General features: G+C 41.9%; 3 protein-coding genes across 7 annotated transcripts; 1 reads left to right on the top strand and 2 right to left on the bottom strand.

Moving 5' to 3' along the window:
* Positions 1 to 70: 70 nt before the first annotated feature.
* On the bottom strand, positions 71 to 12424 carry acad8 (acyl-CoA dehydrogenase family, member 8). 2 transcript variants are annotated; one of them, XM_061781182.1, is made up of 11 exons: positions 12226 to 12424; positions 11138 to 11238; positions 10544 to 10713; positions 7676 to 7785; positions 7519 to 7595; positions 5344 to 5481; positions 5105 to 5240; positions 3771 to 3868; positions 3522 to 3674; positions 615 to 717; positions 71 to 539 (listed from the first exon to the last, which is right to left on the bottom strand). In XM_061781182.1, exons 1-11 carry the CDS (start codon positions 12407 to 12409, stop codon positions 484 to 486), a joined length of 1326 nt encoding a protein of 441 aa, XP_061637166.1. In that variant the 5' UTR covers positions 12410 to 12424; the 3' UTR covers positions 71 to 483. The 2 variants fall into 2 exon arrangements, 1 of the variants encoding a protein (XP_061637166.1); XR_009789637.1 differs by having other exon boundaries at positions 504 to 539; positions 3478 to 3674.
* On the top strand, positions 12384 to 16889 carry thyn1 (thymocyte nuclear protein 1). 3 transcript variants are annotated; one of them, XM_061781188.1, is made up of 8 exons: positions 12384 to 12520; positions 13174 to 13226; positions 13298 to 13461; positions 13527 to 13595; positions 14345 to 14437; positions 14526 to 14621; positions 16495 to 16645; positions 16727 to 16889. In XM_061781188.1, exons 2-8 carry the CDS (start codon positions 13184 to 13186, stop codon positions 16771 to 16773), a joined length of 663 nt encoding a protein of 220 aa, XP_061637172.1. In that variant the 5' UTR covers positions 12384 to 12520; positions 13174 to 13183; the 3' UTR covers positions 16774 to 16889. The 3 variants fall into 3 exon arrangements, with proteins under 3 accessions (XP_061637172.1, XP_061637171.1, XP_061637173.1); XM_061781187.1 differs by lacking the exon at positions 12384 to 12520 and adding an exon at positions 12527 to 12686; XM_061781189.1 differs by lacking the exons at positions 12384 to 12520; positions 13527 to 13595 and adding an exon at positions 12527 to 12686.
* On the bottom strand, positions 16887 to 25524 carry LOC133481891 (vacuolar protein sorting-associated protein 26B-like). 2 transcript variants are annotated; one of them, XM_061781185.1, is made up of 6 exons: positions 24929 to 25524; positions 22955 to 23111; positions 22708 to 22872; positions 22411 to 22586; positions 21060 to 21202; positions 16887 to 17527 (listed from the first exon to the last, which is right to left on the bottom strand). In XM_061781185.1, exons 1-6 carry the CDS (start codon positions 25149 to 25151, stop codon positions 17354 to 17356), a joined length of 1038 nt encoding a protein of 345 aa, XP_061637169.1. In that variant the 5' UTR covers positions 25152 to 25524; the 3' UTR covers positions 16887 to 17353. The 2 variants fall into 2 exon arrangements, with proteins under 2 accessions (XP_061637169.1, XP_061637170.1); XM_061781186.1 differs by lacking the exon at positions 16887 to 17527 and adding an exon at positions 19316 to 20642.
* Positions 25525 to 25698: the final 174 nt, after the last annotated feature.

Below are 25698 nucleotides of genomic sequence, written 5' to 3'. Positions count from 1 at the left end.
TGTTGCACTGAGCAGAATAACTGCCCAGTAGAGGTGTTCCGCCATAGCTGGCGACATTATTCATTGAAAATAAGGATTTTGCTGAGATTTTATTTGGAGTGTCACAGTCAAATATACCTCTTTTTTCATACATAATCTACATACTGTATTACAATTCAATTAACAGCAAAGAAAGCATATAAAAAAAGTCTGGGCAAGGCCACTTGAAGACAAAAATGGTTACAGTTATGTGAGAAAAACACTGACTAAGCCCAGGCACTGTTGATATGAATGCTGATGTTGACTTCGAATGACAAATTCCTGGGATGCTAACATGCTATAGTAACAGATATCCCCTCGAAATTGACAGTACTTGTTTGGATTTGTCACAGAACGTTTGCTTTTTGTAGACCACATGCTTCCAGTCTGACCCCTCCCTGAAAGGTTCCTGGGTCTCTCTCACACAGTAACACAAAACGGTGGTCTCAGTTCAAAGGACATGTATCAGGACTCCGTCAGAAGACTGCGTGAGATGATCATCCTCATCACCTCGTTAGTTCCTGTGGAGAAACCCGAGATTGTGCGTTACAGAACGTCAGGAACATTAGTACCGTCAATGCTAACGCACAGCTGACCTTCTAAAATCTGATGCACGCGGATGTCACGCACAAACTGCTGCACGGCGTAGTCCTTCAGGTAGCCGTAGCCGCCGTGCATCTGGAGAGCCTGGTTGCAGATCTGAGCGGATAAAGACGGATGATAAAATGACGACTGAAACGCGACACTAATGGTTTCCGTCAATTCTTCTGCGCTGGCTTAAAGATTATCAGAAGCACTCACCAACATTTACAACCTAAATTCTTATAGTTGTTCAGTGAAATTGTATTAATTTATTCCTAACAGTCCAAGCTCTCTCTTGGTGGCGTTTCTCTTGGCTGCACTTCTTCCAATACATATAGCTGTTGATTTCTTTGTCCAATCAGATTTCAGCCTCTATGTACAGTGGACCCCCACTATTCACGGGGGATAGGGACCGAGCCCAAGCGAATAGCGTAAATCCATGAATAGCGGGTGTAACCCAAAAACTGATTATTACTGCCTATACAGTGGTACCTCGACTTACAAGTGACCCTATTTAAGACTTTTTTTTGGGGGGGATATGAGATTTTGTTTGATTTAGTTTTGTTTTTGATTTGCGATACATGCCCATATTGAAATATTCTTCTAAAAAAAGGCCTCAAAGAGTTTGTTGCCAATCCCAGTTGAATTGCGTTTACAGTCAAACTAAATAAAACAAGGAGAATGATATTTTGTGCATCTAAAACAACCACATAACTTTGAATGGCCGTTAGCTTAATCCTAACACACAATGCAAAATGCCATCGATGCTGGGATAATGAATAGCATCTATGTGGCTGTGTTATAACCGGTGATGCCTGTAACGCGTTACAAAGTAATGACCATCCTCATTGACTGTCCCACATAGATTGTTGCACCTTTTGTGTTCTAATCACCATTGCTTAAAGCGTTATAACCATGGAGGGTAAGGACTGACTCACTGAAGGACTTACAAAGTAACGCATTACTCCATAAATCCAACATTTTGAGTAACGAGCGAAGTAATGCCTTACTTTTCCCGGGAAAGTAATTAGACTACAGTTACTTCTTCAACAATAGTTACTTTTGCATCATCAATGTCTCTCACCAAACAGTCATTTGTAGCTGGTGATTCAAACAAAGAGCAGTCCAAGTGTGCGGTAGCATTTAACCGAGACCCCCCCCTTTTTTCCAACGAATGGAAGAAAGCGATTGGGAGCTGATTGTTCATTCTACAGTGCAGTACCATAAAAGTGCAAATAAATGCACAATTTCACTGTCTCCACACTATTTTTGTTATTTTCCTTAGTAAAAAGTCTATTTGGTCGTGGTTACTCTTTTATTTACACATTAAGAATACAGTTTGACTGGCGTGTTAAACGAGCAATGCATTTTGTGTTCATTATTCATACCGAGTGCGCGATCATCAATCGGTCACGGAGGGTAAGGACTGACTCACTGAAGGACTTAAAACACTTCAATAAAAAAAAATATTTACAATGAAAAGTGAGAACTCTCACCTTCGTCTGTGAGCTGGTTGAACGCGCTGCATGGCTGACGTCACGTAGTAAGAAAAAAAGATTTCTCGCTCGTTTACGTACGTACACGCACGCACGCACACACACACAGTTGCTTTCATGGACCACAAACGGCAGTGTACTGAGAATGGTGTGCTTGTTTATGTTTAGGAACATACTGTATTGTGCTGTCATGTCAAGTTTGCACTAAGTTGCTCATTTAATGTGGCTTCAATTACACTAATATTTAAGTTATTGCTTCATGTTGATGACATCATTCTGTAACTTGTGTGACGTACAGTACCAAGTAATGGGTACGGTTAAGCTAAAGCTTTTTTTGTACTGTGGATAAGTGATATTCCTGCCACTTGGCAGCTGCTGAAAGTAACTAAAAAGTTACTTTTTTCTAACTTTGTTACTTTTGAAATCAAGTAATCAGCAAAGTAACAAAGTTATTTTTAAGCTCAAGTAATCAGTAAAGTCACTAAGTTACTTTTTCAAGGTAACTGTGGCAACACTGGTTATAATGCTTTAAGCAATGGTTATTTGAACACAAATGGTGCAACAATCTATGTGGACAGACAAAGTATACTCACAGGCATATATTATTATTTAAACACGGCTAATATTACTGCAGCTTACTGAGTCGCAAACTCTTCATTCGTGTCTGAATTTCTGTATTATACGGCCCCTAGGTGACCAAGGTGCACACACTATAAGGAGCACAAGGGATGGAACATATTAATGACATATACATTATTTTCAATGGGTAAAGATGATTAGAGATACGACGAGTGTTTTGACTTACTAGTGTGGTAAAGTTGTAAGTCAAAGAACCACTGTATCCATAAATACAGCACAGCCAAACTTGGGAAGAGGCTCATAGCTTTAAACGCTTACAAACATACTTTAGACAGTATTTTTTAGGAATTGTAAAAAAAAGAAACGGGCAGGGTTTTCTGCAAAGAATGGGGGATAGGTTAAATAAAGGAGTGAATGAATACATTTGTGTATACTGAACTGCAAACACATGGAGGGGTTCACTGTACTGTAATGCCAATCTAAACTTCCCTAGGCCTTCAGAACCATTAGGGTTCTTAAATTGCATTAGCAATAGGACTTTTCATTGAACCAATCAGATGTCAAACTGTCCTCACTGATTGGTTGGTCAGAGGAAAACTTGATACAACTAAGTTCGACAAGCAAAAGATGCCTGTAGCAATCTGCACACATTAAAGACATTGAATAATCATCTCTGTTGAGTAGTTGAGTATGACATATACATATATATAGGTTTTGTTTTTGTCACATCATTGAATAGATATTGGCGGTGTTAAGAGGTGGATTAAGTCGGGGGGTAAGTCCCCACTGAAGCCCCACGTACCGAATGCTCCGTCCGCCACCATTTCAGGTACTGTATCGACTCACATTGAAGCAGTGGTCCGTGGCAAAGAGCTTGGCCATGGAGCACAGCGGCACGGCGTCCGCTCGCTCCTCCTGAAGCGCCACCGCGGCCCGGCGGACCAAAAGGCGAGACGCCACCAAATCGGTGGCCATTTCTGCCAGTTTGAACTGAAGGAACTAGACACACACACACACACAATCAGACAGCATGTGTGTTGAAATCAGTGTTCACACACACGTAGAGAGAGAGAAAAGGAGTTCAGTGCTACTGACCTGGTTGTTGGAGAGCGTCTCCCCAAACTGCTTACGCACCAACAGGTGGTCCCGAGCCAGTTCTACGGACGCGTGGGCAGCGCCCAGAGAACACGAAGCTGTCCAAAGGTGCGTTTAATGTTCATACTCAAAGCCAAAAGGTTAACATTCAACTATTACAGTCAAACAATTAAATACAGATTAAATATTGAAGGTTAAAGTGATAGTATAACGGCAAAGTTGTATTATTTCACAAGAATTAAGTTTTTCATGATAAAAAAAAAAGGTTTAATGAACAAAAAAGTCAATTTTATTTGAATAAAGTTATAATTTTACAAGAATTAAGTATGAAAGACATTACGAGAAAGATTTCATTTGATGAAAATGTATGAAAAAGTCCTAATTCTCCTAGAATCTCCTGATACAAGAATGAAGTTAGAATTTTTTTAATTAGAAGAAAAGCAGAATTTTAGGAGAATAAATTGAGAATATAACTAGAAAAAGTCATTTTTATGAGAATAATATGGCAAGAAAAAAGAAAAATTTAAAACATAATTCCAAGAATAAATGCATAAAATCCAAAGAAAAAAGTGGTAATTTTCTGAGAAATTTAAATAGTACAATAAGCCATAAGTTTTTATACAATTTCTTTTATGAGAATGAAGTTATAATATAACTAGAATACATCGTCATAATATTGTGTAAGTAGTCATAAACGAATTTTTGTATTACACAAGAAAATAATTCTGGGGAAAAAGTAATATATTATAATATTACGACCACCACAATTTCTATATCAAAATATCACTAGAATGTAGTACTATACATACTTTTCTTTTGTGAATGTACAATGCATATAAAAAGTCCATACACCCCTGTTAAAATTGCAGGTTTCTGTAATATGAAGAAGAAAATGAGACCAAGATAAATCATTTAAAAACTATTTCTTTACCCTTCATGTGGCATAAAACCTGTGCAACTCAATTGGGGAAAAAATACTTTATGGGAAGTAAAACTAAACAACTGCGATAATGTGGTTGTATAACTGCGCACACCCTCTTATAACTGGGCATGTGGCTGTGTTCAGAATTAACCAATCACATTCAACTCATGTTAAATGAGTTGCCACCTGCCACCATTTGAAGTGCCACAAATAACCCAAATAAAGTTGAGCTGTTCTAGTCGGGTTTTCCTGACATTTGTTTGCTTTCTAACAGTAGCTTGGAGGTTTTGTGCCAACGCTGATATTGGGAATTCTTCATAATTGCCTCCAACTTGACTGATAGTTGAACAGGGACGTGTAGACTTTTTAAATCCGCCATAGATGCTGACGGTAATCAGCAGGATGATCTCACCAATATTAATCCTGCCACCATTGAGTCCTTTCATGGCGATGGTGAAGCCTTGACCTTCCTCTCCCAGTAGGTTCCTCACAGGAACAGCACAGTCCTCAAATATGACCGCCCTGGTGGGCTGCGAGTTCCACCCCACCTGAGGAGCACATTGTATTGGCGCCACACTGAACCGTCTGAGTGCACGCTGACATCTAGTGGTCTGCTGCAGCTCTACAACAACAACAACAACAATGTGATACCTTCTGTTCCTTTTTTCCAAAACTGAGGCCTGGTGTTCCCTTTTCCACGACGAGACACGAGATGCCTTTAGGACCTTTGGCTCCTGTGCGACACATGACCACGTAAACATCGGTGTCTCCTCCTCCGCTGATGAACGCCTGGATACACAAGGAACGAGAGGTGTGCCACATTCAACATTGAGAAAAAAATGAATTTTTCTTTTTTTTTTTTTATACAATACCTTACATACTCTATGGGTCAAATTTGACCCGTTTTGACATTTGACAGCAATAAAAGCACCCGAAATATCATTATTTCACTCTGAAACCTGTTGACTTTTCCGAAAGTGATTTGAAACGCACAAAATACACTATAAATACAGTGGTACCTCAACTTACGAGCGACGAGTTTTTCGAGAGCCGTACCTTCAGACGATTTTTTTTTTTTTTTTGTCTTGAGGTCCGCAGCGTACTTCACAACAACCAGCAGTTTGGTAGAGAGTGAACAAAGCATATTAACTTTGTCTTTCAAAAGTCTGCTAGCTTTTTAACACACAATGCAAAACACCATTGAAGGGCTAATGAAACTAGCATTGATGTTGCAGGAATTATAAACCTTTAAACAAGTTATATTTGAACAGAAGCAGTAGCAACAAATGCAGACAGCATAGACAACAATACTCATAGGCATATGTTTATCCTCTGGGAAAAAATAATATTGCAGCTTAATTGTGACAGTCTTCTTCTGTATTTCATCATCAAATCTACGTGTAGTATGTCTATGTATTATAGTGTGTCCTGGTGTAATGTCTATTTAATTATACCACTACTGTAAGTTTTTATAAAATGCAATACCATAGAATGTTATTTTTCTTATTTAAAAAAACATGTTAGAACATTTTTTGTCGGTGAGTTTTTGGGCACGGTGGCCAACTGGTTAGAACATCTGCCTCACAGTTCTGGGGACCGCGGTTTAAATCCCGGCCCCGCCTGTGTTGAATTTGCATGTACTGTGCCTGGGTGGGTTTTCTCCGGGTACTCCGGTTTCCGCCCACATCCACATGGTAGGTTGATTGAAGACTCTAAATTGCCCATAGGTGTGAATGTCAGTGCGAATGGTTGTTTGTTTCGATGTGCCCGACGATTGGCTGGGGACCGGTTCAGGTTGTACCCCGCCTCCCACCCGAAGATAGCTGGGATAGGCTCCAGCAGCCCGTGACCCTAGTTAGGAGAAGCGGTAAAGAAGATGGATGGATGGATGAATGGATGGATAGATGGTGTGTTTTTGAGGCGCTGGAACTGATTAATGGCATTTCCATTCATTTCAATAGGGAAAGATAATTTCTGATACGAGTGTTTACAGGCAGTGTTTTAAGTAGGGCTCGGACTTGCCCTCTAAATCCCGATTCGCTATTCGTGTTGACAGTAACGAATGACTTTGAAAACTAACTATTGAACCGGAACGAGAGGGTGCTGCCGCTTTTTGGCTGCAGCTTCTCCCTCTGTAAAAGTTTTCTTTTTAGTTTAAAATGGCTTAATTTAACCAGGATCCCTCGACGTACCGTAACCACAGGTAGAGCCCGGGTTGGTTTTGCCCTCATCTGTGCCGTAAATCCGTGCCGTTTCGGAGCACCTGCCTACTTTCTAGTTAGCCGGCTGGCTACCTAGCCGGCTGGCATTCGTCATCTGCCACGCTGTGTTGGATCAACTTTTTTTCCAATTCATTCTGCCGTGTCCCCCCCCTTCAGCGATAGCTCCTTTCCGACTTCAGTTGGCGCAGCCATGAATATCCGTGCAGGTCCTTGGGGTCAGCTACTGACGCCCAATTCCATGGAGGCATGCGCACGTGTAGAAACTATGCATGCACAGTGAGTCAAAATGGCGTCGTCCATAAAAACAAATTTAAAAAAAACAGGCTAAAAATCTGTGAAATTTTTTTTTTTGTTTTCAAGTAAACACAGCTTGGCAGCAATTGCAGCTGTTGTCAGAATAAAGTAAGTAGTATGTTATTCTTTGATTCGTTGTGATTCGAATCGTAAAATTCTGATTTGGCGTTAATTCTTTTCGCCTGACTCAAATGCCAATTTGAGTCACCACCAATTCGTGAACAGCTCTAGTTTTAAGTAACATGGTAACATTCTTACATGTCATGTCTAATGTGGACAGAGCAAGGTAAAAATTTGAATATAGTTTTACCTTGGAACCATTCAAGACATAATGGTCGCCTTGGTGCTGCGCACTCGTCAGGAGTGACGCAGCATCACTGCCGCTGCCTGAAATCAACAAGGACACATTAATTTAATGGTGCCATAGACTTGTATCGGTAAGCGCCTTGGAGTGGTAAGTGACTGACCAGGTTCAGTGAGGCAGTAGGAGGCAAACTTCTCCATGGAACAAAGTTGAGGACAGAACCTTTGCCTCTGGTCCTCGCTTCCGAAGGTGTCAATCATCCAGGCGCACATGCTGCATGTAAACAACACATTAGACACAACAGCACATTGTAATGGCATCCAGTAAAGAGCTGCATCAATAATTACTGTATCATTTTACAAAGATAATACTCCTCACTTTTGATTGGCATCTGTCCCCCCTCTGTCTGACATTAAATCAGACTAAACGTTTCCTGTTTTAGGTCAACTAGGATTCAATGCTATTGAAAATTTATGGGCAGACCTCAAAAGGCATGTGTGGCCTACAAACGTGGCTCAGTTACACCAATTCTCACAGGACGAATCTGAGAAGCATGTGGAACGATATGCAAAATGTTGGAACTTAGTCATACAGTTTAAAGGCAATTGTATCAAATGCTAATGGGATGTATGTAAACGTCTAACTATGGGAAAGGAATAAAAAATGGCCTATAAAATGCTCTTTTTATTTTGGCATTGAGCAAATAGAAATAATTTTGGTAATCTTAATTGACCTAAAACAGAACATTTCATGTAAGACAGTGAGAAAAAAAAGCCTGTCTCTTTTTATATAGTTTATGTATACATCTGGTTTCAACTGTATGTATTTTAGGATAAGGCTTGAGTAAGTAACAATAATTATCTCAGTTGTTTATATTTATTTCCCCTCTCTAAAATATCACAAGAAAAAGGAACAGGGGTGTGTAGAGTTTGTATAACCATGGAATAAATACAGCTCTGGAAAAAACAAAGAAACCACTGCAAAATGATCAGTTTCTCTGATTTTTGCAATTTATAGTTGTATGCCGATGTAAAATAATGCCGCCCTACGGGGGAAACAAGTCAGTGCAAACTGTAGGCCGGTCCCAAGCCCGGAAAAATGCAGAGGTTGCGTCAGGAAGGGCATCTGGCTTAAAACTTTGCCAAAAGAATATGAGTGTTCATCCAAAGAATTCCGTACCGGATCGGTTGTGGCCCAGGTTAACAACGTCCGCCACAGGCGCTCTTAGCCTACAGGGCGCCGGTGTAAATTCAGCTACTATGGGTCGAAGACAAAGGAGAGGTGGAAAGCGGTTCTTAGGCAGAAAGAGAAGAGGAAAGCACAGAGCCTAAAACTGAATGTGGGGACTTTGAATGCTGGGACTATGACAGGAAAAGCTCGGGAGTTGGTTGACATGATGATTAGTAGAAAGGTTGATATACAGTATTGTGTGTCCAGGAGAGCAGGTGGAAAGGCAGTAAGGCTAGAGGTTTAGGGGCAAGGTTAAAATTATTCTAGACTTTGCAAAAAGAATGGAAATGGCTGTAGTGAACACTTTCTTCCAGAAGAGGCAGGAACATAGAGTGACCTACAAGAGCGGAGGTAGAAGCACGCAAGTGGATTACATGTTGTGCAGACGAGGTCAACTGATGGACGTTACTGACTGTAAGGTAGTGATAGGGGAGAGTCTAGATAGACAGCATAGGATGGTGGTGTGCAAGATTAGGAAGAAAAAGGCAGAGCAGAGAACCATGTGGTGGAACCTGAGAAAGGAAGCGTGCTGTGCGGCTTTTCGAGAAGAGGTGAGACAGGCTCTCGGTGGGCAGGAGAAGCTTCCAGAATACTGGACCACTGCAGCCAAGGTGATAAGAGAGACAGGCAGGAGAGTACTCTGTGTATTTTCTGGTAGGAAAGGGGAGAACGAGTCTTGGTGGTGGAACCTCAAAGCACAGGAAATCATAAAAGCAAACAGGTTAGCTAAGATGAAGTGGGACACTGAGGCGACTGAGTAGAAAGGAATACATTGAGGCGTCACGTAGGGCGAAGGTAAAGGTGGCAAAGGCCACACAAGGAGAAAAAGATCTATACAGGTTGGCCAGACAGAAGGACAGAGATGGGAAGGATGTGCAGCAGGTTAGGGTGATTAAGGATGGAGATGGAAATGTGTTGACTGGTGCCAGTAGTGTGCTGGATAGATGGAAAGAATAATTTGAGGAGTTGATGAATGGGGAACATGAGCGAGAAGGCAGAGTAGAAGAGGCAAGTGTGGTGGACCAGGAAGTAGCAATGATTAGTAAGGGGGAAGTTAGAAAGACACTAAAGAGGATGAAAAATGGAAAGGCAGTTGGTCCTGATGACATTCCTGTGGAGGTTTGGAAGCATCTAGGAGAGGTGGCTGTGGAGTCTTTGACCAGGTTGTTCAACAGAATCATAGCGGTTCAGAAGATGCCTGAGGAATGGAGGAAATGTGTGCTGGTGCCCATTTTTAAGAACAAGGGTGATGTGCAGAGCTGTGGGAACTATAGAGGAATAAAGTTGATGAGCCACACAATGACATTTATGGGAGAGAGTAGTGGAGGCTGGACTCAGGACCGAAGTGAGTATTTGCGAGTAACAGTATGGTTTCATGTGTACCATTGATGCATTATTTGCCTTGAGGGTGTTGATGGAGAAGTACAGAAAAGGTCAGAAGGAGCTACATTGTGTCTTTGTAAATATAGAAAAAGCCTATGACAGAGTACCCAGAGAGGAACTGTGGTACTGCATGCGGATGTCTAGATTGGCACAGAAGTATGTTAGAATAGTACAAGATATGTATGAGGGCAGCAGAACAGCGGTGAGGTGTGCTGTAGGTGTGACAGAGGAGTTTAGGGTGGAGATCAGCCCTGAGCCCCTTCCTATTTGTATTGGTGACAGATAGACTGACAGATGAGGTTAGACTGGAATCCCTGTGGACCATGATGTTCGCGCTGCTCACTCTTTACACTGAATATGCTCTTATAATATTGTAGATGTTGGACAGTGAAGAGGCACTATTTTGAAAGCGACTTACTTGTGGATACTGATGTAGGCAGTGGTGCTGACGCAGCCGGTGGACAAGGCCTCGAAGATGACCGACGTGTCGAGGCGAGACAGACCCGAGCCCCCGACGTCGGGCTGTACGTAGATGCCCCCGAAGCCTAGCTGAGCCGCCTTGCGCATGGTCTCCACTGGGAACACTTCCTTCGTGTAGAAGCAGATGGTGTTAAACTAGCTGAATTCAGCTGAGGGACTGTTCACGTGATGCTTCTTTGGTTCGCAACTGAACTAAAATTGGCTCTGCAGTAACAGTACACCAATAGCATCTTTGACCTGAGATAATTGTAGTTACAGTAATCCCTCGCTATATCACAGCTCATTTATTGCGGATTCAGTGCATTGTGGATTTTTTTTGTTTGTTTAAGGTCAGCATTTTGTAATTGCCTGCACATGTCTGATATAGTCAGCTTTATGGGTTAATTGATTTAAATGTGGCAGCAATGACATAACCCTGTAGGGGTTATCTGGAACGTAGTCCCTGTGATAAATGAGTGTTGACTGTACTACTTTTTTGTAGGAAAGGGGAGGCATTTATTTGAGGAAGGTGTTTTGAGGGTGTATAAGCTACCTTCAGGTCCCACTCTGCCATGTGCGGAGCCATTTCATTGGCTGCAAAGTCAAAGGCCACTTTCTGGAACTCCTTCTGTTCATCTGTGAGGCCGTGAGAAGCTGAAATAATAATATAAAAACACAAAATATAGATTAACTGCAATAATTTGTGAGTCAATACAATTAACGAAAAAATGCAAGTACTATACAACACATACAGTATTTTAAAAGTTTAGTAGGGGGCCCCAAGAGATGGCTGATATTGGTCTATATCAACGGCCAATCGGAGAAGGGCTTCTCCGAGCAGCGGAGGAAACGATAGAAGATATAGTGAGAAATAAGGTACTTATACTGGTATATTCTAATTTTAAGGTGTTTTTTTTTTTTTTTTTTTAAATCAATTTTGCCGAGATCACACAAAAACATTCAACACAAAAATACTTTGCATTTTATCATTTTGGGGAAATGTCACATTGCTAATGATACATATAAAAATAATGTTGTTCAATGAATAAAAGTAGTGTTTATTCTTGAAAAAAATATTCAAGTAAAAGTAAAAATTAGGTTGTATTAAAACCACTGTGACAAGTGCAATGTATCCATAAAGTTACTACTCAAGTGAAAATAAAGCTCACTCGTTACTACCGACCTCTTTCCCAGTCCCACCAAAAATAGTTGAGACATAACAATGTATGATTGCTTCCTTTTTTTAACTTGTTTTTTTTTATATATATACTGAAAATGTTGCACACTTTCTGCATTTTCTTGTGCATTATTGTATTTAATAAGCCCCCAGGCTTTGTCAAAGCGGTTGTTTACAAGTCCTTCGGTATGAGTAGGAAAGAGGGGCGGTGTTAGTGAGGGGTGTGCGGCTCTCTTTGACCAATGACTGGAGGTGCTCCCCTCACCAATGACAGTCAAGCTAAAGGTACATTTAAAAACGGCCAAACTGCATTGAAAGAGGGAAAAACTACATTTCAAACGCGTCTGAGTCGTTTTATCGACTAGTGTTTGAGCTTTCGTGAAACAAGCATCGCTATCTCACCATAGTTACACAAATGACCTATCGTTGCTAAACGTATGCTTGCTGTATTTGTGAGGACTTACGATCGATACACGAAGCTATCCCTCGTCTCTGTACACTTCTACCGGCGGATAAGCGGCGGCTTCTGCAGACGTTCGCAGTCAGCAGAGCGACTCTTACAAGCGAGCCAGCCGCCATGTTTTTCTCACTCGGCGTTATGTCACACACGCCCCGCGGGTGCTGCTGGGATATGTAGTTGTGGAACATCAGGAAGGCGTCGGTGGTGCGACCAAGCGTCGCTTTTGGTGACGCCACGCGTTCCGGATTTGCGCGGGTTTCAATGGCCGCTTGTTGATGTGCGACGACACTGACTTAAAGGTATGATTGGCATTTTGACCACAGCTGTGTTTTGAACACACTTAGCCTAACTATTATGCACTGTGGTTTGCTTAGAGGTGTTAATGATTAGACACGCCAACAATTATCAAGTATAAGCAACGTTACGTTAACATATCACATCATCACACATGGGCTCATTTTGCAGGTATGCTATTTAACATTAATTTTCGCATTAGAACAATAGTACGTCTTGAATTGTTTGTTTAAAATGTCTAAATACTCAAATACTACTACTAATATAATATAATGCTAATATTAATAAAAGACAAGCTACTAATATAATGCTAATAATAAAGGACAAGATAGTGCCCCATTTGGACGTGTCAATACTTATAAACTGTGTTTTAGAACATTTAAAGAGTTTTCCCCTTCTTATGTAGCTAAATAAAGTACCCATAAAATATATATAAAATTAAGATGATGCAGTTAATCAGGAGTAGGAAACCTACAGCGCGTGGGTCATGTGCGGATCACAATAGCGCTTTATCCGGCCCGCCATGGAATTCTAAAAACATACATAACCCATAAAGTAATTGCTATAAAAAGCCCCAAAAGTTGACCACAGAGTTGCTCATAATTAAAATAATAACCACTGTTTCTGCTTTGAAAAAATATTTTTTTGCTTCCTACAGAAGAAAAACAATGCCTCCAAAGAAAAAAGTGAGAAAAAGAACAATCAATTCAGGTAGGGTAAGCAATTTGTTACGCAAAGCCATTTTGACCAGTATGTTTAAAAGTACAGTCCGGATAACACAGATGGAAATGCTGAAGACAAGGTCGACTCATGTCCAAAACCAAGCCTCAAGAGGAAGGCTTCTTCGTCTGTGGAGGCTTCGAAGGAGTCGAGCACCGAGCAGTATTGTCGCTGGCTCATGAAATCTGAACCCGAGAGCCGCTTTCAGAAAGGCATTGATGTCAAGGTACAGTACGAGATGACTACTCACGTGTGCTTGAAAACATCTCATCATCATCATTGAATCTGCAGTTTGGGATTGAGGATTTGAAGGCTTTGCCCAATCAGACCAGTTGCTGGGACGGCATCCGCAACTATCAGGTAGAGGTTCAAAACCAAACTTTTTGTGATCAAAAGATTATCTCCCAGCTTGTAGAATAGAGTAAACCCTTGCTATATCACGGTCCCACTATATCGCAGATTTTTTTTAATTTTTTTTTTTTATGTTATCACAGTTGTTACTTTATTTTTTATGCTGTTTGTACAATATTTTTTTGTTATCCATTACTCACTCTCATTATTCTTAAATCTGTTGTATTGGTTTTAAAACTGTTTAAAGACCTTAAAAAATTTTAAGTGCTATAAATGCATACATGCCAAGGGTGTATTAATTCATTCATTCATCTTCCGTACCGCTTGCCCTCACTAGGGTCGCGGGCGTGCTGGAGAATCTCAGCTGATTCTGGTCGAAAGGCAGAGTACACCCTGAACTGGTCGCCAGCCAGTCACAGGTCACATATAAACAAACAACCATTTGCACTCACATTCACACCTACGGGCAATTTAGAGTCTTCAATTAGCCTACCGTGCATGTTTTTGGGATGTGGGAGGAAACCGGAGTACCTGGAGAACACCCACTCAGGCACGGCGAGAACATCCAAACTCCACACAAACAAGGCTGGATTTGAACCCAGGATCTCAGCAATATGAGGGAGACGTGCCGCTAGGGTGTATTTAAATTGCTTATTTCTATATCGTAGAAATGTACATATTGTGGAGGGGGCCTGACTGTACTGCAAAAAAAGATTGATGGCACTTTAATCACACAAGTCTTGCTCTGTCATGGTCAGGCACGGAACTTCATGCGTCAAATGAAAGAGGGGCAGTTGGTTTTCTTCTACCACAGCAACTGCAAGGAACCCGGAATAGTAGGAATAATGAAAGTAAGCTCCCATGCTGGGATGTACTGTATATTACTGTACTTATTGAGACTCATGTTTCTTGAGCCTCATTTCTTCTCCCTTTGTCCAGATAGTGAAGGAAGCGTATGTGGACCACACTCAGTTTGACAAGAAAGATGTTCATTTTGATGCCAGCAGCAAACAAGAAAATCCCAAATGGAGCATGGTAAAAGGAGGCACTCACAGAGACAGTACTCAGAAATAAAAACAACAACAAAAAAATAATTTGACAATATTTATTTTCTAATATGATTTACACGATTGTACTGCCTCATAGTACGTACTGCAATGACTCCTAGCCAGATCTATTGTTTTTGAATATCAATAATTACACTGTGTTACACAAAAAATAGAATTGTACGTTGTCTAGGTTGTTTTTAACTGATTTAGGACAATTTGGTATCGCTGAACCCGAAAATTTAATCTGTTTCTCAGGTGAGGTTTTTAGGCCAAGTTGTAAACGCTTGATTAATCAAATGTTACAAACTTTGCTTCTAGTAAATTGAATAGTAGACTGATAGAAGTAAGCACCTGTAAATTGAATGTTATATCATCATTGTTCAAAATTCAGGGACCTCCGTCTATTTGAACCTCTAAAGCGAAAATACCTGTACATGTAAACAAAAATATGGCCATATTTCAGAAAGTTAACCTGATTTATAGATCTATCTATTCATTCATTCATTCCCCGTACCGCTTATCCTCATTAGGGTCGCGGGCGTACTGGAGCCTATCCCAGCTGACTCTGCGTGAGAGGCGGAGTACACCCTGAACTGGTCACCAGCCAATCGCAGGGCACATTGAAACAAACAACCATTTGCACTCAGGACCTACGGGCAACTTAGTCTTAATTAACCTACGATGCATGTATTTGGGATGTGGGAGGAAACCGGATTACATGGAGAAAACCCACGCATGCTCGGGGAGATCATGCAAACTCCACACAGGCGAGGCCGGATTTGAACCCTGGTCCTCAGAACTGTGAGACAGATGTGCTAACCAGTAATTTTTATTTTCCTAGATTTTCAAGTGCAGTGCTAAACTACATATCATTACATTCGCTTACAGTTACAATAATACACTTTTTAAGAATAAAACACATTTTTGAATATAGGAAGTCCTCGAGTTACAACACACTCGACTTATGACGTTTCGACTTTACGACGCCCGTGCCTCGTCCGCCATTTTGTCCTAGCACCATAGTGTTTCTGCTTAGTTAGTGCATAGTGCTTGTCTGTGTTTGTGCGGCGGGAGTATCTTTGCCTTTTTCGCCCTCCTTTTTTCACACTCTCAGCAGTTATGGGAAGTACAGCATCTTATTTTTTTTATTTTAATGTATTTTAGTTTCTTTACGAAGTGTTACCCTTTCCTGCTACGGTCACCTGACTGTGGTCGGGAGATGCAGGGGTTAACTCCCTTCTCTCGTTGCACAGCTGAGCTGGGTGGCGGCAACAATAAAGGCACGAAGCACCGATTTGCTGCTTTAATGGCTTTATTAGCTCCTCTGCACATTCAACGTCAACAGGTCCTCCGCTAATTGCTACTCTTCCCCGGTCGCCGTCACTACACTTGCTACTGTACACACTCGCACCGGCGCGCACTCCTTCCTCCTTCACAGTCCCGCCGGACGACGCCTGCGCAGTCCGGTCTCACTCACACATCGACGCCCACACACACTGAGCTTGCTGTCACAATCACGTGGGACAATACCCGTAACAGAAGTATTTTGCCGTAAATTTCGACTTTAACGGTGAAATCCGACTTACCCGGAAATTCGTGTTACGTCGCCAGCGTAGGAACGGAACTCGTTCGTAAATCGAGGACTTCCTGTACACTTATGTATTTTAATGTTGGTCATGATGGCAGTACTTGGAGAGCGAAAATGTTTTTTAATCAATGTATTTAAATGAAAACATTCCTGTAACAATACCTGCCCATCATTCATAGCATACTATCCCACACTGCTAACAAGTAATAATGCAAATGACAAAGGGTGAAAGGTGATGATGGATGATGCTGCCGGTGTCCGTGGCTTTCAGGTGGATGTGCAGTACCAAAGAATGCTGAAGCGTTTTCTTCCTCTGGCTGAGCTCAAACAGTACCACTTGCAGCACAGAGCCAAGGGGGGCCCTCTGAAGGACGCCATGCTCTTGACCAGGATCAGGCTGTCGGTGCAGGCTCTCACCACTGGTAATTGACGAGATAATTTCAAATTTGGCATCAGTGTTGTTGCAAAGTTTGCAAATTTACCTCCATTTATTATCCTTACAGCACAATTCGACTTTATTCTGAGCTTGGAGGACCAAGAACCGCTGTGACTGTGCTCCGTGATGGGGTGAAATAATCTTTAGTTTATATACACAGTATATCATGGTATTTATTTGTTCATTGTAAAATGTTTGGGGTCAAAAGATAACACTACGACAAAAGAAAAGCTTGACTTTTTTTTTTAATTTGGCATCATTTTATTAAGTGGTGGACAATCAGTCATAAGCGCTTTGCAAAAAGATCTAAATAGTTCTACTGTAACTCTGCTTTAAAAGACTAAAATCAGGTTTGGAGGCAGGAGGACACACGTGTCTAATCAAACTAAACACTTGGACGTGGCAGCCGAATAATCCCCCCGGAATGCTGACTTGCACCGCTCCTATTTACACATCCACACGTTGGACGACACGAGTGCATTTCACATTTGAGTTCTTTATAACTGGAATGTCACTTATTCAAAGTTCTAAATCATATAGCTGTAAAAGCATTGAGTACACACAGAATGGCGTTAGCATGGAAATCATAATGCGTGAGGTGATTTAGTTTGATTCCTGTTGAGAAACCAAAAAAAAAAAACGAGGGATAAATCCAATCCAGTCTCCCTTAATCCTCCTCCCTTGGACGGATGTCTCACGGAGACCCCCGGTCCAGTCTAAGGCGGGGCTCATACCCGCTCTCCTCCTTTGCGCACTGCTCCAACGCACTCTCCGAGGCGGCTGAGCCCTCGTAGCGCTGGGAGGCGATGGCGGCCTGGTGGGACATGCTCTTCCTCACCACATCACCTTTTCGCCACAGCGTGATCTCCTGGGAATACAAGCGTAAAGTTGATACTTTACTTTTAGAAAACTACATAATTTTCAATTTCAAATTCTATTTTTTTGTGTCAGTGTGAATGTGAGTGAATAGTTGTCCGTCTCTACATCAGGGGTCTCAAATTGGTGGCCTGTGGGACGATATTTTGTGGCCCCCACCTTAATATGCAAGTTTAATGTTAGTGCGGCCCTCGAGTTTTATGACTGGCACTTTTACAGTGTTGTGCGCGCAGCTGACGAACCTACCAATCACGGTGGGGTATATGGCTCTCGGGGGCGTGACATCGACCGGGCTTGATGCAAGCAGAGAAACATTTTTCAATGAGTGAAAGTTACAGCAGCGTTGCCATGAACTGTGTTAATAAGGACATTTAAATTTGAATACAGCAGCTATAGAAGACTGAAGAAACTGAAAATTATTACTGATTTAAATACTTATTAGTTCTTAATTTATTTGTTGATTGATTGTTTTATTTGTAGTTTTGTATAGAAAACAGTTATACAGTTAACAGTACAGTATGTTCCATACAAATTGACTACCAAAGAAGGGATGTACCCAAGGAAAGTTATACACAACTTGTTTACACCAGGGTCCTTGTTCATTTTATTTTGTGTTTGTTGATTGATTGTTTTATTAGTAGTTTTGCACAAAACTTGTTTACATCAGCGTACTTGTTTATCTTTTGTGTTAAAAAACAAAAAAGACATTTGAGAAGATTGGATTTTTTTAAATTTCTAATTTAAATTGCGTGCATGTGTGGCCCAGCCTCAGCCAGACTCTGCCTCCAGCGGCTCCAAGGTAAATTGAGTTTGAGACCCTTGCTCTACACAATGCATATAAAAGTATAAACACCCCTATTCAAATGCCAGGATTTTGTCATATATCAAAATGATTCCTAACCTATAAACTGTACAACTCAATTGAAAGGGGAAGTATAAATAAACTGAGATGTGGATGTGTTCAGAATTGACCAGTCACGTTCAAACTCATTTTAAATAGGCTCAGTGCACACCTGCTACAATTTAGTGCCTAATTTACAACAATACATTTCAGATGTTCTACAAAGCGTTTGCGAATATTTTTGTAGTCGCATCTCACAGCACAAGCCACGGTCTGCAGAGAGCTTCCGCAGCATCTGAGGGATCTCATTGTTCAAAAGTATCAGTCAGGAGAAGGGTAAAAAACAATTTTTCAAGGTATTAAATATACCATGAAACACAGTCATCACTGATTGTGGAGAAAATACTGCATGGCACCAACAGTGACATTCCTCCAAAATTGAGGAAAAGACTAAAAAAAAAATACTGGTCTAGGAGGCAGCCAAAAGGCCGACCGCAACATTGAAGGAGCTGCAGAAAAATTCTGGCCTGTACTGGCTGTTTACTACATGTAACGCCTATCTCCGGCCTTCTTCATATGTCTGGGCCAATGGGTAGGGTGACAAAACTCCCTATCATACAAAGAGAAAAGTTTTTAAAAACTTGAAATCTCCCAAACGCATGTGGCAAAATGTGTTATGGTCTGATGAAACCAATGTTGAACTTTTTGGGCATAATTTTAAAAGTTATGTTTGTCATAAACATAATACTGCTCATCACCAAATGAACACGATATCTAAAGTAAAGAATTGTGGTGGCAGCATCATGCTTTGGGGCTGTTTTTCCTGCAACTGGTACTGGAGTCAAGGTGGAGGGAATTATGAACAGTTTCAAATACTAGTCAGTGTTTGCACAAAACCTTCAGGCTCTTCAAGATAGAAAAAAGTCATGAAAAGCCTACTAGAACATCAGAACTTTATTTGGGGTTAATCCGAGGCATTTCAAATGGTGGCAGTTGTGTGCTGAATCTGATTTGTGATTCACTGGTGGTCAGTCCAGGGTGTAGGCCACCTTTTGTCCGAAGTCAGCTGTGGCAGGCTCCAGCTCCCCTCAAACCTTACTATCATAAGCAGTATAGAAAATGGATGGCTGGAAACATTTGGCGAGTGGACTTAGCCCCACTTTGAATCCTTATTCTTGATCTTAGCAAGACATTTTGGAGCATCAAGTTTCTAAACTTTCTGGGACTGTTCCAGTATAACAAAGCGACGTCTATAAAGTCAACATTAAATGAATGGCATGGAAGAAGCCCACAGAACCACACATTATTCTTGTATTGCAAGTCTTCTCAGAAAATAAAAGATTTTCTTGCATTTTTCACTTTCCCTGGGTTTAGTTAATGGCCAATTGTCCCAATACTTCAATCCGCGCAAGGTATTTCCCCAAATAAAATTAACGCCTCCCTGAAATGAACACTTCACTTTTCCCATCAGGAAAAAACGGGTAGCTACTGTCACTTACTGTATCTCAGTTCGTGGGACTCTTTCGTTCACGTGGACGTTCAAGAGTTAACCGTTGAGTCTTTTTTTTTAACTCTGTTGCTAACCAAAACAGCAGTACATACCAAGGTATGTAAACAATCTTACTATACTGTCCATGTTGTTAACAAGTTGCCTGCGTGGTATTTAAGACGATTTACAGTTTGGGGATGATTTTGTGAAACAGAATTCTCCCTTTTGGGATTGTGACAGGCAAACGGTGGACGACTGGTTAGAGCGTCTGCCTCACAGTTCTGAGGACTGGGGTTCAATCCCCGGCCCCCCCTGTGTGGAGTTTGCATGTTCTCCCCGTGCCTGCGTGGGTTTTCTCCGGGCACTCCGGTTTTCTCCCACATCCCAAAAACATGCATGGTAGGTTAATTGAAGACTCTAAATTGCCCGTAGGTGTGCATGTGAGTGCGAATGGTTGTTTGTTTGTATGTGTCCTGCGATTGGCTGGCAACCCAGTTTAGGGTGTACCCCGCCTCCTGCCCAATGATGGCTGGGATAGGCTCCAGCACGCCCGCGACCCTCGTGAGGAGAAGCGGCTCAGAAAATGGATGGATGGGATGGTGCCTTCCTGTTCCAACATGACTGTGCACCAATGTACAAAGCAAGGTCCGTGAAGACATGGTGTAGATGAACTTGACTGGGCTGCAGCAACCTGATAGAACAGCTTTGCGATGAATTATAGTACAGACTGAGAGCCTTCTCATCCAACATCATCACTGTGTGACCTCATATGTGCTTCTGGAAGAATGGTAAAAAAAAAAAATTCCTTTCACACACACACATACACACTCCTAAACCTTAAAAGTTAAAGCTGTTACAGTTGCAAAAGGGGGACCGATGTCATGTTAAACCCAAATGATTAAGAAGGGGATGTCACTTCAGATCATATCTGAGTCAACGCAGGTGGGCGAATACTTTTGGCAATATAGTGTAGCTGCCGATTTAAATGAGTGACAGAATGAGTCATCTGGCGTCAGCATCATCTCTGTTGAGGACTGCACATGTGCTGCATAATAAATAACGCGTTGTGACCCAGTTGCCTGGCCATGCAAGTGAAACGCTGACCTAAGCACTTGGTCATCACATGGCAAAACATCTTCCTCATTTGTCGGACTGCAGGTCCCCCGAAGCAGAAGATGTGATACGTATAGCTACCTGCTGTTTGAAGTAGCGTCTCTCCTCCTCGTCGATTAGCACCAGGTTCAAATAGTAGCGCACCGAGAACTTCTTGTTGATGTCGCGCATGGTGGGAGTTAGGTCGTAGCCAGCCAGAAACAACCGAATGGGAATAGATTCACCTAAAAACACACACAATCTGAATATTCCTCACACTTTACCTATACAGTGGAAACTCCATAGGTGAACACCCCAAAAGTTCAACAATTTTGAGTTCAACCTAGATATTCTGTAAAAATATGCCTCAAAGGTCAAATAAAACTTTTTTTTGTGATGGCACCACATTTGAAGTTTTACTTTATTTTAGCGGTACTGTATGGTGGTTTACCTCACTTTGCACATGCAAGAGTTGTTAAAAAGTTACTTAACCCTCTTGTTGTTTTTTTCAGTAGAACAAAAATTTTCATGGGTCAGTGTGACCCACTGCATGTTTCATCATCCCCAAAGAATATTAATTTAAAAAAACAAATAAATGGAAGAGATGGAGTTATGAGGGTTGCAAAATTTGGGGAATTTTTAAAGTTGAAAACTTTCCATGGGAACTAACAAGAACATTCCATCCATTTTCCGTACTGCTTATCCTCACTAGGGTCGCAGGCGTGCTGGAGCCTATCCCAGCTGACTCCGGCTGAGAGGCAGGGTACACCCTGAACTGGTCGCCAGCCAATCGCAGGGCACATATAAACAAACAGCCATTCGCACTCATATTCACACCTATGGGCAATTAAGTGTCTTCAATTAACCTACCGTGCATGTTTTTGTGATGTGGGAGGAAACACTGGCACAGGGAGAACATGCAAACTCCACACAGACGAGGCCCGAGGCACGCTGTGTTCCATCCCTTTGAAACTCTAATAGGGTATATGCACAACCAAGTTCTGCATTCGACAAAACAGGTGAAAGCACTCCCTTCCCGCACCTGTAAATGGAAAAAGCCTATAGCAGGAGACCGGGATAAAGCGCTTGTAGGAACATCTACGTCGTCGTCTTTTTTTTTTTATAAATATAAGATGCCACCAAAGATGACAAGGTCTGATGTTTACGCTTTATTTGTGTTTAAGTTTATCATACATTTATGTAAATAAATGATATAAACATTTAACTTTTGTTCAAAGACACCAGCCATCAAGAAAACGGTTCGACTTCAAACCATCTTGTCATCCAACCGTAGTTATCCTCGTTAGCACAGCATACACAGGAAGTCCTCTAACGTGTTTTCTGGATTTGGTCACGTGACATTCCGAATATAGAGCATTGAAACATTGCCTGAGTATTTAATATAGTCTTTATGATGGTAATAATAACTGAAAATGGTTGTGTTTTCTTTTACCCCTGACTGGTGCTCCATCCATAATCTCATATTTGGCAATGGTGTCGTTTTCGTGGTAGACACTCGGGCCCGTTCCGGTTGTCTCCCGCTTAATAATGTCGATCTCCATGTGCCTTATCTTAATCCTCACCAGCAGGAAGTAGATTTTCCCCACAATGACATCTTTCAGGTGGTATCTGTTAGAAGAAGTAGTATGCAAACTTTCGGTACCACACAGCCTAATGAGATCCAATACAAGAACTGTATCCCAAAGTCTGCCTGTACAAAAGCTAATTAAGAGGTGTTAATTAGTCTTACTTGGATTTGTTGTATTCAAACTCAATGTGGAGACAGTCCTCGATGCCGACTTCCATTTTAATGGAGGAGTTCAGTTCGGGATACGTGCTCAGCGTGTGCACTACAATGTCCAACTCTTTACTGATATCGTTAAGTCTTCTTATCACGGTCGCACGCAGGAAGTATCTGCACACGGGTAGAAGGGATAGAAGTTACAGTAGGTTGAACACAAATATTTGAGAGGTTGCTACGGTTTGTGAAGGTTTACCTGAGTTTGACATTTTGGCCCGTGTAGGACTCGTAGGGCTTCTCCACGTGAGTGAACTCAAAGTCGAACGTCTGCGACTGGGTCATCTCACCGGGCCTTGCCAGGTCTTTCACCAGGGACACAAACTCGTGGTGGTTCCCACGGTCATAATACAGTTCTGAAAACGTTTGATAAGGATGGGTAGCTGAAATTTGAAAATTCGGCCCGCAGAGCGTGAACATTGGTTGACATGTTTACTGTGAATAGACAAACAAAAGAGTCACAAGAAGACAAAGATACAGGAAGTCTGCCATTTAGGTTTGAAGTGGCCATTTTTGGGTGGGTCCTTTGATAGGTACAGTCAGTAGTGAGAGATTAGGTAGAGCGGGTTGCAGGGTGCACTGCACAAGGTCTTCTGATGAACAGAGCAGCACTGAGAGGACACCAGTGTTAATGACATGAACCCTAACATAGTCCTGGTTCATCATTCGTATAGTCACAAATTATTATTATTATTTTTATTTTTGGGGGGACACACACATATCCTCTGTTATTTGCTAAAGATCACGTTGATTTTCTGTTTTTGTGCTCAGGCCAAAGCAGTAAGTGTAGTCCTTTGGCACCATCTGGTGGAATCATAAGTCCTAGAATGCACCACCTTGTGCAGTCAAGTCTTTATTCCCTTAATTTGTTGTTGTGTAAAAATGCCAAAATATGAGTGACATAATACCATTTGAGTAAAGTGCTAGTGCGCATTTTTGTTTGCCCACGTGTGCTGTCAAGTGAATTTGTGGTAGCGTTTTATTTAGGTTAGTATGTGAGCTAGTACTATTGATGAGCTTCATGTGAAGGTGGTTTGTTTCGAATAATTTACTGAATACAGTCGTTAATGTAACATGGGTTCATACTTGTCTACAGACTAAAATGCATTGGGTTGATGCGCTCCGTTTTAAGTTATATGCTGCCATCTTGTGTCATCTACATGCAATTACAACCTCTTTTAGGGGGCGTCAATTATTTGCCAACTTTGACTATAGGCGACAAAGCTTGGTCCATATCCTTCACTTAGTTACAGAGCATCACATACACTAGAAATAGCTGTGGATAATCTGTCAAATGCTACTTCAAGCACTGTAGGTAGGTGGATGTATGGCATGGCAAAACATTGTGATGCTTCTGATTAATTTATTCTTTTGCAACATGGGATGAATAAATAGATGTGGGTTACATGATGGGCTTCTTCTATTCTACGTGAGATTGCTATATGGCTTGATGGTATTAAGAAAAAATATAGTCCATATTCTTTTATTATATTATCCCGTCGGCGGCCGACTGGTTAGAGCGTCAGCCTCACAGTTCTGAGGTGCGGGGTTCAATCCCCGTCCCCGCCTGTGTGGAGTTTGCATCTTCTCCCCGTGCCTGCGTGGGTTTTCTCCGGGCACTCCGGTTTCCTCCCACATCCCAAAAACATGCATTAATTGGAGACTCTAAATTGCCCATAGGCATGACTGTGAGTGCGAATGGTTGTTTGTTTCGATGTGCCCTGCGATTGGCTGGCAACCAGTTCAGGGTGTACCCCGCCTCCTGCCCGATGACAGCTGGGATAGGCTCCAGCACGCCCGCGACCCTAGTGAGGAGAAGCGGCTCAGAAAATGGATGGATGGATATTATCCCGTCATTTCTGTGGGATTTTTATGACTTCAATAGTTCTTTGTTCTTGTGTGCCTCTTTTCAAATGTACCAATTAGCTTGGTTGTTTTTCCCTCCCTTCTCAGTGGCTCTACCAGGCTGACTTTTCTCTCAAGGACAAGATAACTGTGTGAATAGGCCTTCCTTCCTTGACTTCCTCCCATTTTTGTTCTTCTGGGTTCTTCAGAGACGGGGAGAAGCGCGAAACATCTCCGGGTTTCTCTTTGCAAAGTTTTCATTGAAATGACATAAAACAAGATTGTTTCCCGATTTAATTCCAAAACAATGGTTAAGATATTTACTTACCAATCTGTCCGACAAATTCAATCTTGATGCCCTGGTGCTCCAGCCTCTTTCCGGGGCTCTTGAGCGTGACGTTGACCCTGCCGCTGACTGTCTCTCCGTCGTAGAAGAGGAAATACTTGTCCTTCTTGCCATCCTCAGTCTTGTGCTCTGCCTTCTTCCTCGTCTCGGCGTCGTTAAGCACCACGTCGATGTCCGCACTTTGTCCAAAACTGAAGAAGCTCATTGTCACTTTTTTTCAAGCGTTTACAGCTACAACACAAGGCCCGAAGGGTAAATTTCCTTCGTTGCGAGGGCCGCGACACGCTATTTAGCTCGTACTTTGTAATGCAAACACGTTAACTGTCCATGCCCAGTTGCGGCAGCGATGGAGCGGAAAACGGCAACGCTACGTGCGGCTCAACAGAAAACAAAATGTCCATCGATAGGAAAAAAGACGTACTTTTCTTTTCCCTTTGTTTTACTCACGTAATTATACTCAAATTATCTGCCCGGCCACGCTCGCAACGTGAATACCGTCAAATTACATGTTTCGTTCCGATAAGAGATGTCGCTGTTGTCAAATATTCAGGAAGTAAGACATCTGGGTCGGCCCTACTACTTCCGGGTAAGCGCGTCTACACAATAAGAGCGCACAAATTGAGACGTCAAACGCTGACCGGTAGTATGGCTACACAATAAGAGCACACTGCATTGGCGAAAAGTTTGAAGAAACCGCTTGTTTACGGGGGTGCGCGGTTTACGACGTAGTGCTTGTACGTCGGTGCCGTTAG

Source organism: Phyllopteryx taeniolatus, chromosome 8 (genome assembly GCF_024500385.1).
Source record: "Phyllopteryx taeniolatus isolate TA_2022b chromosome 8, UOR_Ptae_1.2, whole genome shotgun sequence".
Lineage (NCBI taxonomy): Eukaryota > Metazoa > Chordata > Actinopteri > Syngnathiformes > Syngnathidae > Phyllopteryx > Phyllopteryx taeniolatus.
The sequence above is the reverse complement of the archived record's forward strand: the minus strand, read 5'-3'. Positions and strand labels throughout refer to the sequence as shown.

Excerpts from the sequence above, each read along its gene's own strand:
- acad8 (XM_061781182.1), bottom strand. The coding sequence starts at position 12,409 with ATGTTCCACAACTACATATCCCAGCAGCACCCGCGGGGCGTGTGTGAC. Across the intron at positions 11,239-12,225 it reads GATAGCTTCGTGTATCGATC|CTTCTCACGGCCTCACAGAT; the intron begins GTAAGTCCTCAC and ends TTATTATTTCAG. Across the intron at positions 718-3,521 it reads CCACGGACCACTGCTTCAAT|ATCTGCAACCAGGCTCTCCA; the intron begins GTGAGTCGATAC and ends TTATCCGCTCAG.
- thyn1 (XM_061781187.1), top strand. Across the intron at positions 13,462-13,526 it reads AGAAAGGCATTGATGTCAAG|TTTGGGATTGAGGATTTGAA; the intron begins GTACAGTACGAG and ends TTGAATCTGCAG. Across the intron at positions 14,438-14,525 it reads GAATAGTAGGAATAATGAAA|ATAGTGAAGGAAGCGTATGT; the intron begins GTAAGCTCCCAT and ends CCCTTTGTCCAG.
- LOC133481891 (XM_061781185.1), bottom strand. The coding sequence starts at position 25,151 with ATGAGCTTCTTCAGTTTTGGACAAAGTGCGGACATCGACGTGGTGCTT. Across the intron at positions 23,112-24,928 it reads TGAATTTGTCGGACAGATTG|AACTGTATTATGACCGTGGG; the intron begins GTAAGTAAATAT and ends AAACGTTTTCAG. Across the intron at positions 22,873-22,954 it reads GGCCAAAATGTCAAACTCAG|ATACTTCCTGCGTGCGACCG; the intron begins GTAAACCTTCAC and ends ACCCGTGTGCAG.